The 14,558-nt window shown below is 37.9% G+C and overlaps 1 protein-coding gene across 1 annotated transcript in view; it reads left to right on the top strand.

Moving 5' to 3' along the window:
* LOC122360826 overlaps window positions 1–14,558 on the top strand; it is a 38,748-nt gene extending 24,190 nt beyond the window's left edge. Inside the window, exons 52-63 of the mRNA XM_043261685.1 lie at window positions 60–241; window positions 320–412; window positions 2,989–3,193; window positions 3,530–3,717; window positions 4,087–4,184; window positions 7,652–7,836; window positions 8,119–8,321; window positions 8,429–8,591; window positions 9,171–9,280; window positions 10,378–10,497; window positions 10,786–10,927; window positions 13,328–14,558. Of these exons, the coding sequence (XP_043117620.1) occupies window positions 60–241; window positions 320–412; window positions 2,989–3,193; window positions 3,530–3,717; window positions 4,087–4,184; window positions 7,652–7,836; window positions 8,119–8,321; window positions 8,429–8,591; window positions 9,171–9,280; window positions 10,378–10,497; window positions 10,786–10,927; window positions 13,328–13,332 (1,694 nt within the window). The 3' untranslated portion in view covers window positions 13,333–14,558. The remainder of the gene's footprint in view (window positions 1–59; window positions 242–319; window positions 413–2,988; window positions 3,194–3,529; window positions 3,718–4,086; window positions 4,185–7,651; window positions 7,837–8,118; window positions 8,322–8,428; window positions 8,592–9,170; window positions 9,281–10,377; window positions 10,498–10,785; window positions 10,928–13,327) is intronic.

Raw genomic sequence — 14,558 nt, 5'->3', positions numbered from 1 at the left:
TGGCTATTTATCATAAATTTGTATAAATAACATTCGTTTTCCTTTTTACTTGCCATCAGAAACGTCTGATGATATCAGAGCGGCGTTATGTCTGGAGGGACATCACTGGTTTACTCTGGAGGCTCAGCGAGGAGGTCGGGGCACTGAAAATGAGACCCTTACCCATATTTCTGTAGGAGCAGCCAATCAGAGTCTGCTATTTCGAGCTAAGGGATGCAGGGAATGCCTGTGGGCAGCGGAGGTGAGGACAGCAAGGAATTATTAAGGTTTTCATTATATAAATCTGCCAGATAGCTTGTAAAACATCGTTTCTTCACAGGCACGCCTCCAGCAGCTGGGGTCTCGGATAAGGAGTAAACTATTGGACAGAGTTCAGAGACTACAGCATCTACTTTTAACATTCAGAAGACAGGTTTGTTTTATCTCACAGGCTGACCTACATATTTAGACTATGTTAAAGGGCTAGGTCAGCAGGGGAAAAGAATCACTTACCTTCATGTGGTATAAACAAGTATGCTTTTCTTTATTCTGTGGACCAAAGTATAGCATGGTTTTTACAATAATATCAAGAGGTAGAACTGTTTTCAACTTTTATAATAATACAAAATGTTTCTTGAGCAACAAATCAGTATATTTAGTGCTCTGGTAACATATTTGGTAACACTGAAGGAAATTAAAGGAATAAATTACATTTTACAATATATTAAAAACAGACAACCATCATTTTGAATTGTAATATTTTACAATATTAACTTTTTGCTGTATTTTTTATCAAAAAAAATGCAGCCTTGCTGAGAATAAAAGATGTATTTCAGAAACTTTAGGAAATCTTACTAATCCCAAACTTTTAAAAGGTAGTGTATATTTAATTAATCTCTAAACCAAGGTGTATCCTGGGTTGCTTTTAAAAAAGGACTAAAGGTGTTTACACATATGCCATACTATTAGGTTCAACTCATCTAAACAACAATATAAAATAAAGTAGTTACTACTACTATCGCTTCTGTTACTAACATAAACTCTCTGATATAAACTCATGCTTACTCTGAATACTGAAGCTGGATTTGTTCACGTTCATGTAGCTGCATGGTGAAATGCCACAGCCACCAAAAGAGGAAAGCCAGCTGCTGTATAAGTTGGCTCTGAGCTCCATTTTCTCAAAGCCTTATGCCCTGCCCTGAGCATCCATACTGAAGGCTCCAACAAGCATGAGCTAATATGAGGCACAAGCCACTATGCTGTGGACTACATACAAAAACATTCTCCACTTGGAGAGAAGATACATTCAGTAAACAAAATGCATGCCTTGCTCCTCTAAGACACTGAAAGCACACTGAGGCATAACCCAGGGTTACGGCATCTACTATTCATCAAGATAGCCTTTGCTTTGTAACTCGCAACGACCTCTCAGCTGCCCTGAATGCCGAAATGGGCAATCAAGGTGAAGGCATAAAAGTGTGCACTGGGCCAATCATTGTAATTGGGCAGTGCAAATTTTCTTCTGAAGTCAAGAGATCCACCTCTGGGCGTCCTAGAGACAAACCATCTTGGGACGTAGCCCTTTATCCTCCAAAAACTGAGTTGGAGGCATCTGTCGTGACCACATTCCTTTTAGAGGTTTGTCCCTATAGGATTCATGACTGAAACAGACGAGAGTTTTTCCAAGGGGCTACAGTTTTGATGAAGCAGTGGCTTACTCTGAGGTATAAACTTTGCAGTCGCCAAGCATGGGATGGTACATTGGCTTCAAGGCAATATTACAGGGGCCTTATATGGAACAGGCCCCGAGGAATCGCAGACAAAGCTCTGACATGAGGCCCGAGCATCCTCTGGAAAACTCCTCTGGAAGGGGATGTGAAGCCTTACGTTTGTATGATGCCGCTAGCTATTGAATTGACCTATCGGTAAGCCCCTTCCTTCGCATGCAGATGAGCCAATGGCAGTCAAGTCTCGGAATTTGGACATCTGTAGGTTTCAGTGCCATAGAGAAACATTGGAAAACCTGAAGCTTGCGTAATTTTTGCTTCAAAAAAAGAAAACATCCTAACATGACAATGGCACAAAACAAAGCATGATTGGTTGTTTTACCTGTCGGTCATATGGCCTCTTGAGCAAGTCTTGGGCATTCATAGTGGCCAAGGTTCTCAGACCTTCTGCCATCAGTCTGAAGGTCTGGTTAGACGGATTAGATGCGGATAACTGAGCTGGTGTGAGATCACACAAGCCCGATTGCTAAGTCCTACTGTCCTGCTGTTTCTTTCTTAAAGTTACCCTGTAAGCATTCAATGCAAAAGAAAGAGACCGTCCAAAAAGAACAAAGTATACTGTCTCCAAATATATAACTAAAAAAAGGAAGCTATATCAAGTAACATGTTCATTTATTTGATTGTTAATGATAATTGATTTTTTTCATTATTTGCGCTGATGTTATCTGTAGGGGTATAACGATTCACATATTGTGTATCGTACATTTCACGTGCATTTTCCAAATCAAAGTGGCCATCCTTATCCCCTTGTTAGTGGGGACTTGAGTGAGCAGAGCATGTGCATGTCAAAGCCAGCGATGAAATTTCCTCACTATATTCAGCTGAGATGTTCCCATGACAACGCAGCATGATGTGCATCAGCAGATGTCGCTGTTTTAATGTCTTTTTATTGTTTTTAGCATAACTTTTGCAAATAAGCATTCGCTTTATATTTTAAAATGCTTTTTTAAATATGCTAATATATTAAAACTAATATGTCTAAAATATAAAATGTAGTTTTTTTTTTATGCCGTCCGTTGTCACTGGAACATCGCAGCTAAAGAAAGCGAGGAAATTACATTTGCTCCTATTGCCAAGAGCATTAGCCAAGACTAAATAATGACATGGACATGCTCTGCTCACTCCAAAGTGCCCACTAAAAAAGGGATGATTTGGAAAATGACCATGAGCAGTACAATGCACGATACACAAATCGTTACACCCCTAGCTATCTGTCTTCTAGGCGGGGGACAGTATGTTCCTGTTGGAGCTGAGTGAGGGGCCGCTGGCTCTGACCCAGAGAGCCGAGACTCTGCTGCTGCAGAGAGCAGGAGCTCTGTGGAAAGCGTGGACCACTGGCCCACTCCGACATGTGCTCACACACAGCCTACCGCACACGCTCCATGTACTGCATCTCGTATCTCAACAGGTCCAACAAGAACTCAGGAGTGAGTTTGCTCCATCAAGTTTTGATTCATTCATTCGGGTTCCCACTGATTTTATTTACAATCACATGCACACGAATGTTTCCTTTGAGCTACACTGGATGAATGACAGGAAAGACATACCTATATTTTCTAAAACCCAGAGCACGCTTAAGTAATTTTCTCTGGTCACGTTATCAGTAATTGATCTTGACAGCATTCTAGTGGCATCACTGCGCAAGCATCTGTAAACCAGTCGCAATCTTATGCACCAGCACAACTGTGGTTTCGTGTCAGCACCTTCACTTGGAAACGCCTGTCAGTGTGCATTAGCGTTATTGTAGTTTTAATTTCTTCCAGAACCCCTGGCCACTCTAGCTGGAGCATACCACGATGTGACAGGGGTGCGTTTGGATACCGCGTGGCAGCAAGGAGTGCAGCTGTGGACCAGAAAGCTTACGGAGCTTTTGCCTGCAATACTTCACGATCCTCACCTGAGGGCGCCGTCACTGACCGCATTGCATGTTGCCATCTTCGCAATGGACATGGCAAGAAAGCCTTAATGCATGTTGTTTACATGACACCATTTTCAAATAAAAAACTGAAAACATTTTATGCATTCATTTATGGGCCTGAAAACACACTTATGCAAACATGCCATGTCTTTAAAATTTTTTTTATTATTTCTGTATAAACTACATAGTAGCATCCTGTGCAATATGTGTTTAGTCTATAGCCTTTCACAAGTCTCTTTACAAAGAGACATCACCAACTGCTTGTCTGGCATGTATTTTTAAGAGTGTTTATTGCATGTGAAGTTATTCGGCATTTGTAAATGCATCTTTTCTGTACATCATAGTTGTGTAAACTCTTAATAAGAGGGTTTAAAGATTAATGTGAGTATGTATGTTCTTTAGGTGAGCCAGCAGACCTTTCAGTGGATGGAGGCCAGATCAGCTGCCATGCTAGTGGGTATCAGAAGGCAGATTGCACTAATGTACAAGTTCTCCAAAAGGTATGTAGTAAATCTGCCAGAAACAAGGCCCATTACTGTTTGTTGTGTCCGAACACCACAGGGGTTACTCACTGAACTTGGCTGGTTTGCTTCACCCTCTGCTGGAGTCTGCCAACCCCTTTGCTCTGTATAAATTTAGTCTCTGAAAGTCCCGTTAAAAACAAAAATTTTGGCAGGCTCAACATTCTGGATAATATAAATACCTTTATTATACGTTAAAGAGTTTAAGACTCATTTTGGTGCATGTCCCTTTAAATGCTCACCCTGACAAAAGATTTGTTTGAACATAAATGCATCGATCAAGGAGTGCATTCCCTTCAAAAACAAATATAATACACTGGTGGATATTTTTCATTAGTGGATGTATCCACACATTTAAGTGAATTTTGCATCCGATGGCCGCTTTAACTAATTCTCATTAAAGTGTTAGCAGAGTATTAGTAAAATGTTAGGTAGAATATGTTCATGTGAACGTCCTAAAGTTATTTATAGTGAGAATGAATGTCTGTTGGGGAACCGACAGATTAAAGCTAATGCATCAGCAGCACCCCATGCATGCGTGGTATTCCTGTGAATGTGGATTGAAGGCTGACACTGAAAAGAAGAAATTGTTCAATAAAGTCATTGTTTTAGTTTTCTTTGCCCACAAAAAGTATTCTTGTAGCTTCATGAATTTAAGGATGAACCACTTCTGAAGAACAAACATGAATGAAGGTTTTACAGGTTTGGAACAACATAAGGGTTCGAAATTAATGTCAGGATTTTAGGCTTTGTGTGAACTATCCGTTTATGTAGTTTGGCATCATTTTTCATTGTTAATTGTTTGGGAGAAAAACAAAACCTGCTTATTGTAAAATGTCTGACTAATAACACAGGCAAAACAGGAGCAAAGAAAACCGAGAGGTTTTTAAAACAATATGTTGTGTAAGTCCTCAAACGCTTACGATATTTATGAATTAATGTCATGATATTTATTTTACAATATTTGTAACTTGAACAAAGTATACCAGTCTATAAGAAATACACCATCTACTGATCATAACGATCACTGCACTCTAAAATAACCGAATTTTGAATTATACATTTGTTAGAGACCACCTGGATGTTGCAAGCACTACTGGAGCAATGTTCTGTGGGCAAGTGTGACAAAGTTTATCTGTTTACTAAATATACACAGTGGGATATTTTGTTAAAAACAAAGCATACCAACACTAAAACCTCATCCCCAACTGTGAAGCATATGTCTGGAGAGGGATGTGGAGCTGATCTGATGCCTCCGGGTCTGGACTGCTACAGTCATTGAGGGACCAATGAATTTTAAGTTGTACAGCAGATTGTCAGGACGTGATCTAAAACTCATGGGGTATGACCACAATCCAAAACACAGAAGTAAATCAACAACAGAATTCTCAAATTGCGTAAATTAGAATGGCCAAATGGCCAAAGTTCTGAGCTCAATTTGATTTAAATGCTGCGGTGTGATCTGGAACAGAACGTTCAAGAAGCATCTCAACAACACACATCGGCCGAAACAACTGGGCCGCACAACACCCCTTTCACCACATAAGATGAAAGATTCTGTCATCATTTACACTGATTAGACTGATGTTGTTCCAAACCTGTATGGTTTTCTTTCTTCTGTAGAGCAATATTTTTGGAGAAATGTCTTAATTTAATTGAATTAAATAATTATTTATAGTATGTAAGTCAATGGTAATCATAAACCATTTTATCATAAACCGTAAATCCATTTTACACATACTAAATATACATTTGGTGCTTTTTTTTAAAACTGTACGGTTAGAAGTATTTGTACTTTTGTGTTTAGTTTTATTATAGATAATGATGCTCACAGCTGTTTAACTCTAACAAACTTTTAAGTTTGCTGGCACACTTATAAAGCATATTTCCAGTCAAGCGAGACTTCCACATTCTGGAATAAGGTGGATATGAGCAATATGACGTTAGCATAACAACATAGACAATAGACAACATAAATGTTTAAATTGAGAGATTTTTCACTTTTTGAGCTCATTTCAAATGTGATGCCTGTGACAGGTCTCAAAAAAATTGGCACAGGGACAACAAGGGATGAAAAAGCAATTTTGAAAAGATTCAGCTGGAAGAACATCTAGCAACTAATTCAGTTAACAGACATCAGATCTGTAACATGATTAACTATAAAAAGGGATGCCTTAGAAAGGCAGAGTCTCTTAGAGGTAAAGATGGGCAGGGGCTCTCCAATTTGTTAAAAATGCTTTTAAAACAAAGTTTCTCAGTGTCAAATTGCAAAGGCTTTGCACATCTCATCATCTACAGTGCATACCATCATCAGAAGATTCAGAGAAACTGGAGAAACCTGTGAGTAAGAGACAAGGACGAACACCTCTGTTTGGCCTTCAGATGACACAGCATCACTCATTGGCGCAATTCTGTTACTGAAATGAGTAAATGGGTCCAGTAATACCACAGACAGAAACCACTGTCTGTAAACATAATCTACCATGCCATCTGCAGATGCCAACTAAAGATCTGTCAAGCAAAAAGGAAGCTGTATGCGAACATGGTCCAGAAGCACTCATTTCAAAGTGGAAAAGTGTTCTATGATCAGATGAGTCCAAATTGACAATCTTGTTGGAAATCACGACACCGTGTCCTCCTGGCTAAAGAGGAAGGAGCCCTTCCAGCATGTTGTCAGAGTTCAGTTCAAAAGCCCGCCGACTCTGATGGTATGGGGGGTGCATAAGTCCATACGGTATGGATGAAGAGTGTGTTAAGTCCAGAGGAGATTGAAAAATTCTTGCCCTCTTACCCTTTCCTGTCTCATCCATCTGTGCGCTGGATTGCCACGGCTCTGCCACCCTGCCATCGCCGTCATGGTTGCAGGATCCCTCGACTACACAATGGCTCGTAGCTCCCTCCTCTCCACTGTGGTCCATCAGTCCACCAGCTCCGCCGGGCTCTCTCATCCGTCTGGCTCCGGATTGGTCTGTTGTCGACCATCCACCACCTCATCCCTCCATCCCTCTGCTCCTCCTTCCATCCAGCTCCACCTCAGTCCTCTGTTGCTCTGGCTCCACTGCAGCCTTTCAGATCCCTATCTCTGCATCGGTCACCTGCGCTATCTCCATTGTGAGAGTGATGTCACACCCCATGTCACACATGACTGTTTTGTGTTTGTTTGCTTTCCCCATGTGACCTATTTTCTTTATAAGTTCCTTCCTGTTCAGTGTTTTTCGTCCAGTCTACTATGTCGAAGTATACATATGGTTGCTACCCTTCTGTCTGGAATTGCCTTATTGTGGATTACTAAGGCAATTGTTATCTGTCATCTTTGTGCACTTCTTCCCACATCACACTGTGACAATATATGTGTGTGTTTGTACATGTTTTGTGTATTTTTTGATTTGAACTGACATTAGAAGAAATAATTGGAAACTTTTTTCCACAACTGCCTGTTACTCTAGTGAGGGTGAGGTGATCTTTAGGGTGCCACTTCCTGTGGATCCCTGGCTGAAGGTGAAGGAGGCAGGTGTGACTGAAGTTCTCCTGGAGGAGTTTGTCCTGAAGCCTCTTCTGGCCTTGAACTCTTTGAGCCCTACTGCAGAATTCTACCGGCTGAAGAGGAAGATAATGGACAGTCCTGTTAACTGTGAGTTATTAATTGTTTCAGAGTCTGCCTGTCTCATGGGCCTAAGACATGTTTTTTAAATTTTTCAAATTTCAGACCACTAACTGAGTTAATGAACACCTTCAGATGCATTCTCTTCACTATTCACTCTTCACATTCTATTTATCAATTATAAAAGCCAGTGGAAACCAATGTTGTAAAAGCAGTCTCTGGTTAGCAGAAGAAAGAAAGTCATAGAGGTTTGAAACCTGTGTAAATGATAACAGATTTTAGTTTTTTTTGTGATTTTTTTCCTCTGTCCAGATCAGGCATTTCTAGTGGCAGATGTCTATTTGGTGTCGTTCGATGGACATTTGTTCAAACTCCCAGCTACCTGCGACTTCGTCCTAGCAACTGATGTCTTCCAGCACACCTTTAGCATTGCTTTGAAGTCTGACAGGTTCAAGCGCCGCTCACTTGTGGTGCAAATGCAAAGCACAAAGATCGCAATTCACACAAATGGAGAGGTACATTTTATTTTGTTATTATGATGGCAAAAATTGTTTTCTTAGCTGATTTAGAAACTTTATATGATACAATTGAAATAGAGTAATACAAAATGTGTCGATTTTAGGTGGAGGTCAATTGCCATATTGCACATATACCATACACCAACCGTGAAGTGGCTATAAGAAAGGATGTGAACTTAATTGAGGTGTTCAATCACAAAGGACTTTGGGTATCTTGTGACCCTCATCTAGAAGTTTGCAGTGTGATCCTAGATGGATGGCTTCATGGTGAGCTTTGTTTATTATATTATTTATTTTCAGGATTAAAATTTTGCCTACCATGAGTTCTATATAGTAAATAAAAATAACACACACGTTGTGTTTCCATGTTTTTTAATGGACTTACCATATATGCAATGATTTTTCTATTGTACAAACTGTATTTTCTATCCCCTTACGTATGGGATATAAACACACACATTTTTAGTATGTGTACAGTATGTCAGGTTTTTCATGTTTATGAAAATCTTGCAACTATTTGATTACAATTTAAATAAAAGTTTAAATGCGTAGTCTTTTTGCTTCGAATAAATTTTTTTTGCTATTATGATCTTTGAGCTGGCTGGTTTGGTTCCAGGCCTAGAACTAGGACTTCCTAAAGTGGTTATGTAAAAAAAAAAAGTGAAAAATTCTTTTAAACCAAGGCCTTTTGATCTATTGTAATTGCTAATATGCCTCAACGTGTTGAATTAACAGATTTAACGGCACTTAAATCCACCGCTGCCTACAAAAAGTTCAGCTCTCTGTGGTGAATCATTCTAATATGTGTCATGGTTTAACGCGTTATTTTAATGAACTGTTTTTCAGGTGTGTCCGCTGGTCTTTTAGGAACCAATGATAATGAGGCAGCTAATGAGCTTCTTCTGCCAGATGGCTCCCACACACACAGTGTGCTTCAGTTCACTCACAGCTGGCAGGTAGTGATAGGAATCTGTGAGAAATGTACACCTGTTCAGCATATGATATCAAACCACACCACTGTTTCTAATGTTTTGCTTCATATTTCTATACCCTGTGCATGCTTTTTTTCTTGTCGTAATATATCATCAAACATAAGGTACAGTTTAAAGACTATAGTTAGAGCTATAGTGAGGTCATTCCAACAGCCCCAGTGAAACATCACTTAATATTTTACTTAGATTATCAATAAACCCGTCCAAGATCAAATTAAATCTCCTTTTCCCATTTTTAAAAGATTTATCTTATAGACATTAGATATCCAACATTTTGAGAAACATACAGAAATATTTTTAAAATACATTTTATATGTGCATTCAATTTCTTTCTGAATGTTAAACGTCTGCTAGCACGTTGTTCTTTCCCATCTAGTAAAGGGCTTCATTAGCTTAAACGTCCACCCTGTTGCACATTGCATTGGAAAAATGGCATGCAACAGGGTGGACAAATTTCCTAGAGCATATATGAAACATTTAAAAAAAAAAAAAAATGTTTTTAATAATTTAGCCCAGTTAATGAAAGGCTTTTGAGTGCCTTGGGGTATTTAATCTTCTCAGTTTGATATTTACCTCTAAATACCCGAATAGCATCATTGATTACGTGAAGAAACCAGCGCAGCATTATTCACCCCTGTTATTTTTCAAAAATGACTAGTTATACTAGCCTGAGGTTACCCGGTGTGTTTTTTCTGATATACATGATAGATTTCTCCTGCTTATAATACCAAAATAATTTTTACAGTTTCTTTTGCAAAAACCTGTTCAGTCCAAAATCCACCAAACTGTAAAAATGATCCAGTTAACCCTTGTCACCGGTACCTGATTTAAAAAAAAAAATTGTAATCTAACATTTATTGCATTGAACAAAATGTGAAACTTGAACGTTCACACTGCTCTTATGTATAGTGACCGGTGACAAGCTTAAAAATGGCAAAAACACCAGTGTCAAGGTGAATAAACATTTGTGTTTCGTGGAAGGAAGAATGTCGTGCGGGTGACTAAATAAAGACTGTGGGCTGTGTGGATCTAATATACTATTTTTACGCTCTTTACTGTAGGTGGACTCAGATTGTGTCAGCGGGAAACCCGAAATCTGTCAGAATGGCACCGCTGACTCCCTGTTGTGCACATTTCTGTTCTCCTCCACAAATTCTCCTTTGAGCCCCTGTTTCAGAGTGGTAACTACTGTACTCCGTTTCCTCTCACAACCGTGACATGTGCTAACTATTACAAGCCAGTGTATATAAAGATCCCTTTGATTAGATTGATCAAAAGACATCCACTCCTTGGGGGAAGTGAGGAAATGAAAAAGAGAATGAAAGAATGCAATAGTAAACAACACAATGAGCTTCAGATGAAGAATTCTCTCTCTTACACTGTTTTTGTTTTTATAACGCGTTTATGAGCATTCGTTTTTTGTTTTTTTTTTTTGTTTGAAGGATGAAAGCAATTTTTGTCTTTCTTAGGTGGATCCTGTGCAGTTCATAATGAAGTGTGAAGGACTTGGCCGTGTATGCGTTTCCAAACCATCCGTTTGCGCATTGACCTCGGCCTATATCCATCTATGCCATAGAAACTATGTTCCACTCGAGCTGCCAGTGCAATGTGGTCAGTATTCCTGTCTAAATCTATAAGCGTAGCTGAAACAGATAACCGCTAGAGCTGCACGGTTTGGTAAAAAGAATAAAGAATTAAAAAATTGCAATTAGTCTGACAAATATTGTGGTTTTGGATTTGATACCGCAACATGGCAAGCATTTAACATCACTTATTGCTTTTGCCTGGATATGTAGAACAGAATGTTAAAAAACACAGTAAAATCACAAAGAAATAGCAAGTATAACTTTTTTGTAGCATTCATATTCATTCTCACTTGCACGTGCTGCAGAAGTAGTAGAAATGTACATCATGTATGGTTCTAAATGGCTCAACAGTATAAATTATAAAATTTCAACAAAGTGCCCTTCAAGCTATATTTCGCGTACATGTATGAAATTTGGTATTTACATGTAACACACCAATACCTACAAAAAAGTCCTCTAGTACAAAGTCTGAAACCCAACAGAAAGTATGTTATTTTAGATTTTCTCTGCAAAATTGTGCCATTTTCATGCACTGTATTTAAAGCTGCAGTCTGTAATTTTTGCCTCTTTGTCACCGTACTCTGCGTAAATATGAGCATAGGCATCGAAATCAGGATTTGCATAGTATAGTGTAAATTTTAATTTCTGTACAGTCTAATCTCAAATTGTAACACCATTCAAATTTCATATTAAGTCATTCTTTTAACCCCAAAAAAACTAATTATGCTCCCTTCGAACTGGTTGTCTTTAAAATACAAATCTTGTGTAATCCCAGTCTATCCGTAATCAGAAGCACATTTAAAACTGGGAGATTTAATTTAATTCATAATCCTTTCTGGATTAATGTTTTTTGACATCTAATTATTCCAGCAACAATGCGCCACCTGCAGATAGTGATATACAGACATTTTTACAGTAATAATGCTGTGCCATGCTCAAATTTCCTGTGTAAACCTACCCATACCTCTCAAATTAGAAAACATTATTATGAGATAACCGTTGGGAATCAGGCTTAAAGTAAGGCACTGTCTGGTTATGTACTTGCTCGAATATTGATTTGGGGTCATTTTTAATCAAAAAAAACATCACAGACTGCCGCTTTAAACAAACCCCTCTTAGAGATTTAAACAGATCAATCTAAAGCCCAAGAAAGCCCAAAAATTAAAATGTGATGTTTATTTGTTTACCTCCAGGGTGTCTCAAGACGTAGGTGACTTTGTTTCTTTAGTAGAACACAAAGATCTTTTTAATCGAAGTGTTGCAGTCTCTCAGTCATATAATGCAAGTCATTGGTACACAATTTTTGAGAGTAAAAAAAAACATTCACAGACAAATCCAAAATAATTAAAGATATTAAGATTGAAGGAAGTGTACAACAAAATGTCAAAAAAATGTCATATTTTTCTTATATTTACCACTTTTAATGCATATTGCTTACCATTTGCTGTTTTCTTAAAACCACCGGCAGCTTTAATTATTAGTATTAATAAGGACCCAGTGTATATCAAGGGCCATATTTACTAAACAGGGCAAATTAAAGATAGAGTGCAATTCCTTAAAAGGAATTCCCTTTCCGATGGGAGGGAAAAATTCTTGAAAATGAAAGAATCTGCCGGATCTATGGAAGGGTTCCATTTTCAAATGGAATTGTAAACTGTTTTTCAATATGTGGATGCATAAATTGTGACATAATCCAAATGCAGTTGCAAATCTTGCATTACCATTTGCGTTTTCGCTTTACATTTCAAATGAAAAAGCAAAGTCCATTTGCAACCCCATTTTCCATATATTACAAGCCATGAGACATATTTAAATAGCAATAATAACTGGCACATTTGTGTTTTCTTTTTCTCTGCGTAGTGCATGTAACCTACCAAAACTTAATCAAAGCGAGGGGGCGGGACAATACTAGGGGGCGTGTTTGGCAGTTTACATGCACAGCACAGAGAAAGTGTTTTTTGGGGACATTAATTAATGGCACAAATACAGGTAACAAGGAGGAGGAGCTAATCAGTTACTAGGGAAACTATCAGGGGGCAAAGGAACAAGGGAACACAGAAACAATAGGGAACAAAAACCCTTCAAAATAAGAGTCCTCAAACCTCTAATGGAGTTCATGGGCACGCACACAATTTTAATACTCTTCTCCCACGTCTTAAAGGGAAACCCCATAAAACTGTGTCCATGACTTTTCAGCGCTAATTCTTCACTGTGCATCTTTAGAAAATCCTGACAATACTATATTAACACCAAACACGTTTTTTGCTGATCCAAATATCCAAATCTAAAGCAGTTCTAAAGCAGTCGTCCTTGTCAATCTGCATTATCTAGAGTTTCGTGACAGAACTTTGTATGCGATAGCAAAGTGAAATGATTTTTATGAAATGTATTTGCAACCTTCATCATGTTTTTGCTTTAATTTCAGTGTAAGAGTGGGGTCTGGTTTACTGCAGTGATGCTGTGACTCCAGTGAAGACATGAGACGTCAGCTGACCTGTTCGAAAATTAACATGTACAGAATCATTCCTGTTATTATCTTTATTACTAATACAATTATTATTATTATTCTTATCTCATATGATTAATAGACTAACAAGGTTTTTGTTTTTTTTAACCTTTTTTTGTAATATGCAGCATTTTGTGTAACCAAGAACATAGAATCTTTTATTAAATGGAAACAAATAAGTCTTACAAAATCAAAATGTATTTGTAAAGTTAGAAATCGGTACATAAGTATAATTTTTACATTTTTACTAGTTTCTTTTAGTCTTTTCTAACATATTATAAATCGATATCTGTAAGAACTACAGTAATAACCAGTGTTGGGAAGCTTCTTTTGGAAACGTAATAAGTTACCGAGTTTGAGATATAATAAGTAGTGTAACTAATTACATTTTTAAATACATTTTTAATTGTTAATCAATTTTCTAACTTGTAAACCAGGCAGAGTTAACCTTACAGTACTTTCAAAATCTTTCATGACTTGAATTAAGATTATAATGTTTTAATTTTAAAGGAGACGTTGGATGGGAAATTTGCACCTCAGCAGTCTGTGGACCACAAGCGCTCCACAATGATTTAAGCTTTGTTTTTATTGCTCACAACTGCTGATGTACTTTACAGTATTGGCCTATTTTCGCCCTCAGCCTCACAAAGTTCATAATTTCTCTGCGAACAGCTGTAGCAACAATTTCTTGTAAACAGTGTTCATCAGAAAAATACAAAAAAAAATTATTCCAGAATGCTTTATGATTGAGGCAAAGTTCAAGGCAGGTTTTGTTAAATAGTTAAAACTCAAGGATAGATCAGTGCCTATTGTTTGTGATCTAGCCGCACCTCCGAAAGTGGTGAGCAGAGCTAATTAGCATTTAAAGAGACATGCACAGAAATTAGCCGCTGTGTTCTTTTTACGTGGCCTGTGAGGAATTTTACGAAAGCCTAAAAATCATACCAACTTGTAGAAAACGGGCATCCAATATTCCTTTTGGAACACAGCCACCACAAAATTAGACTTACTTTGCGATCCGTCTGAGATTAAATACATATTTAAAGTCATAACAAGAAATATTTTAATATCTATGAGCTATATAGGCATCTAACAGTTCTGTGAAACAAAAGAAACAGTTAATTGTAAATATTCATGAACCCATATAGGA

Source organism: Puntigrus tetrazona, chromosome 2 (genome assembly GCF_018831695.1).
Source record: "Puntigrus tetrazona isolate hp1 chromosome 2, ASM1883169v1, whole genome shotgun sequence".
Classification (NCBI taxonomy): domain Eukaryota; kingdom Metazoa; phylum Chordata; class Actinopteri; order Cypriniformes; family Cyprinidae; genus Puntigrus; species Puntigrus tetrazona.
The sequence above is the reverse complement of the archived record's forward strand: the minus strand, read 5'-3'. Positions and strand labels throughout refer to the sequence as shown.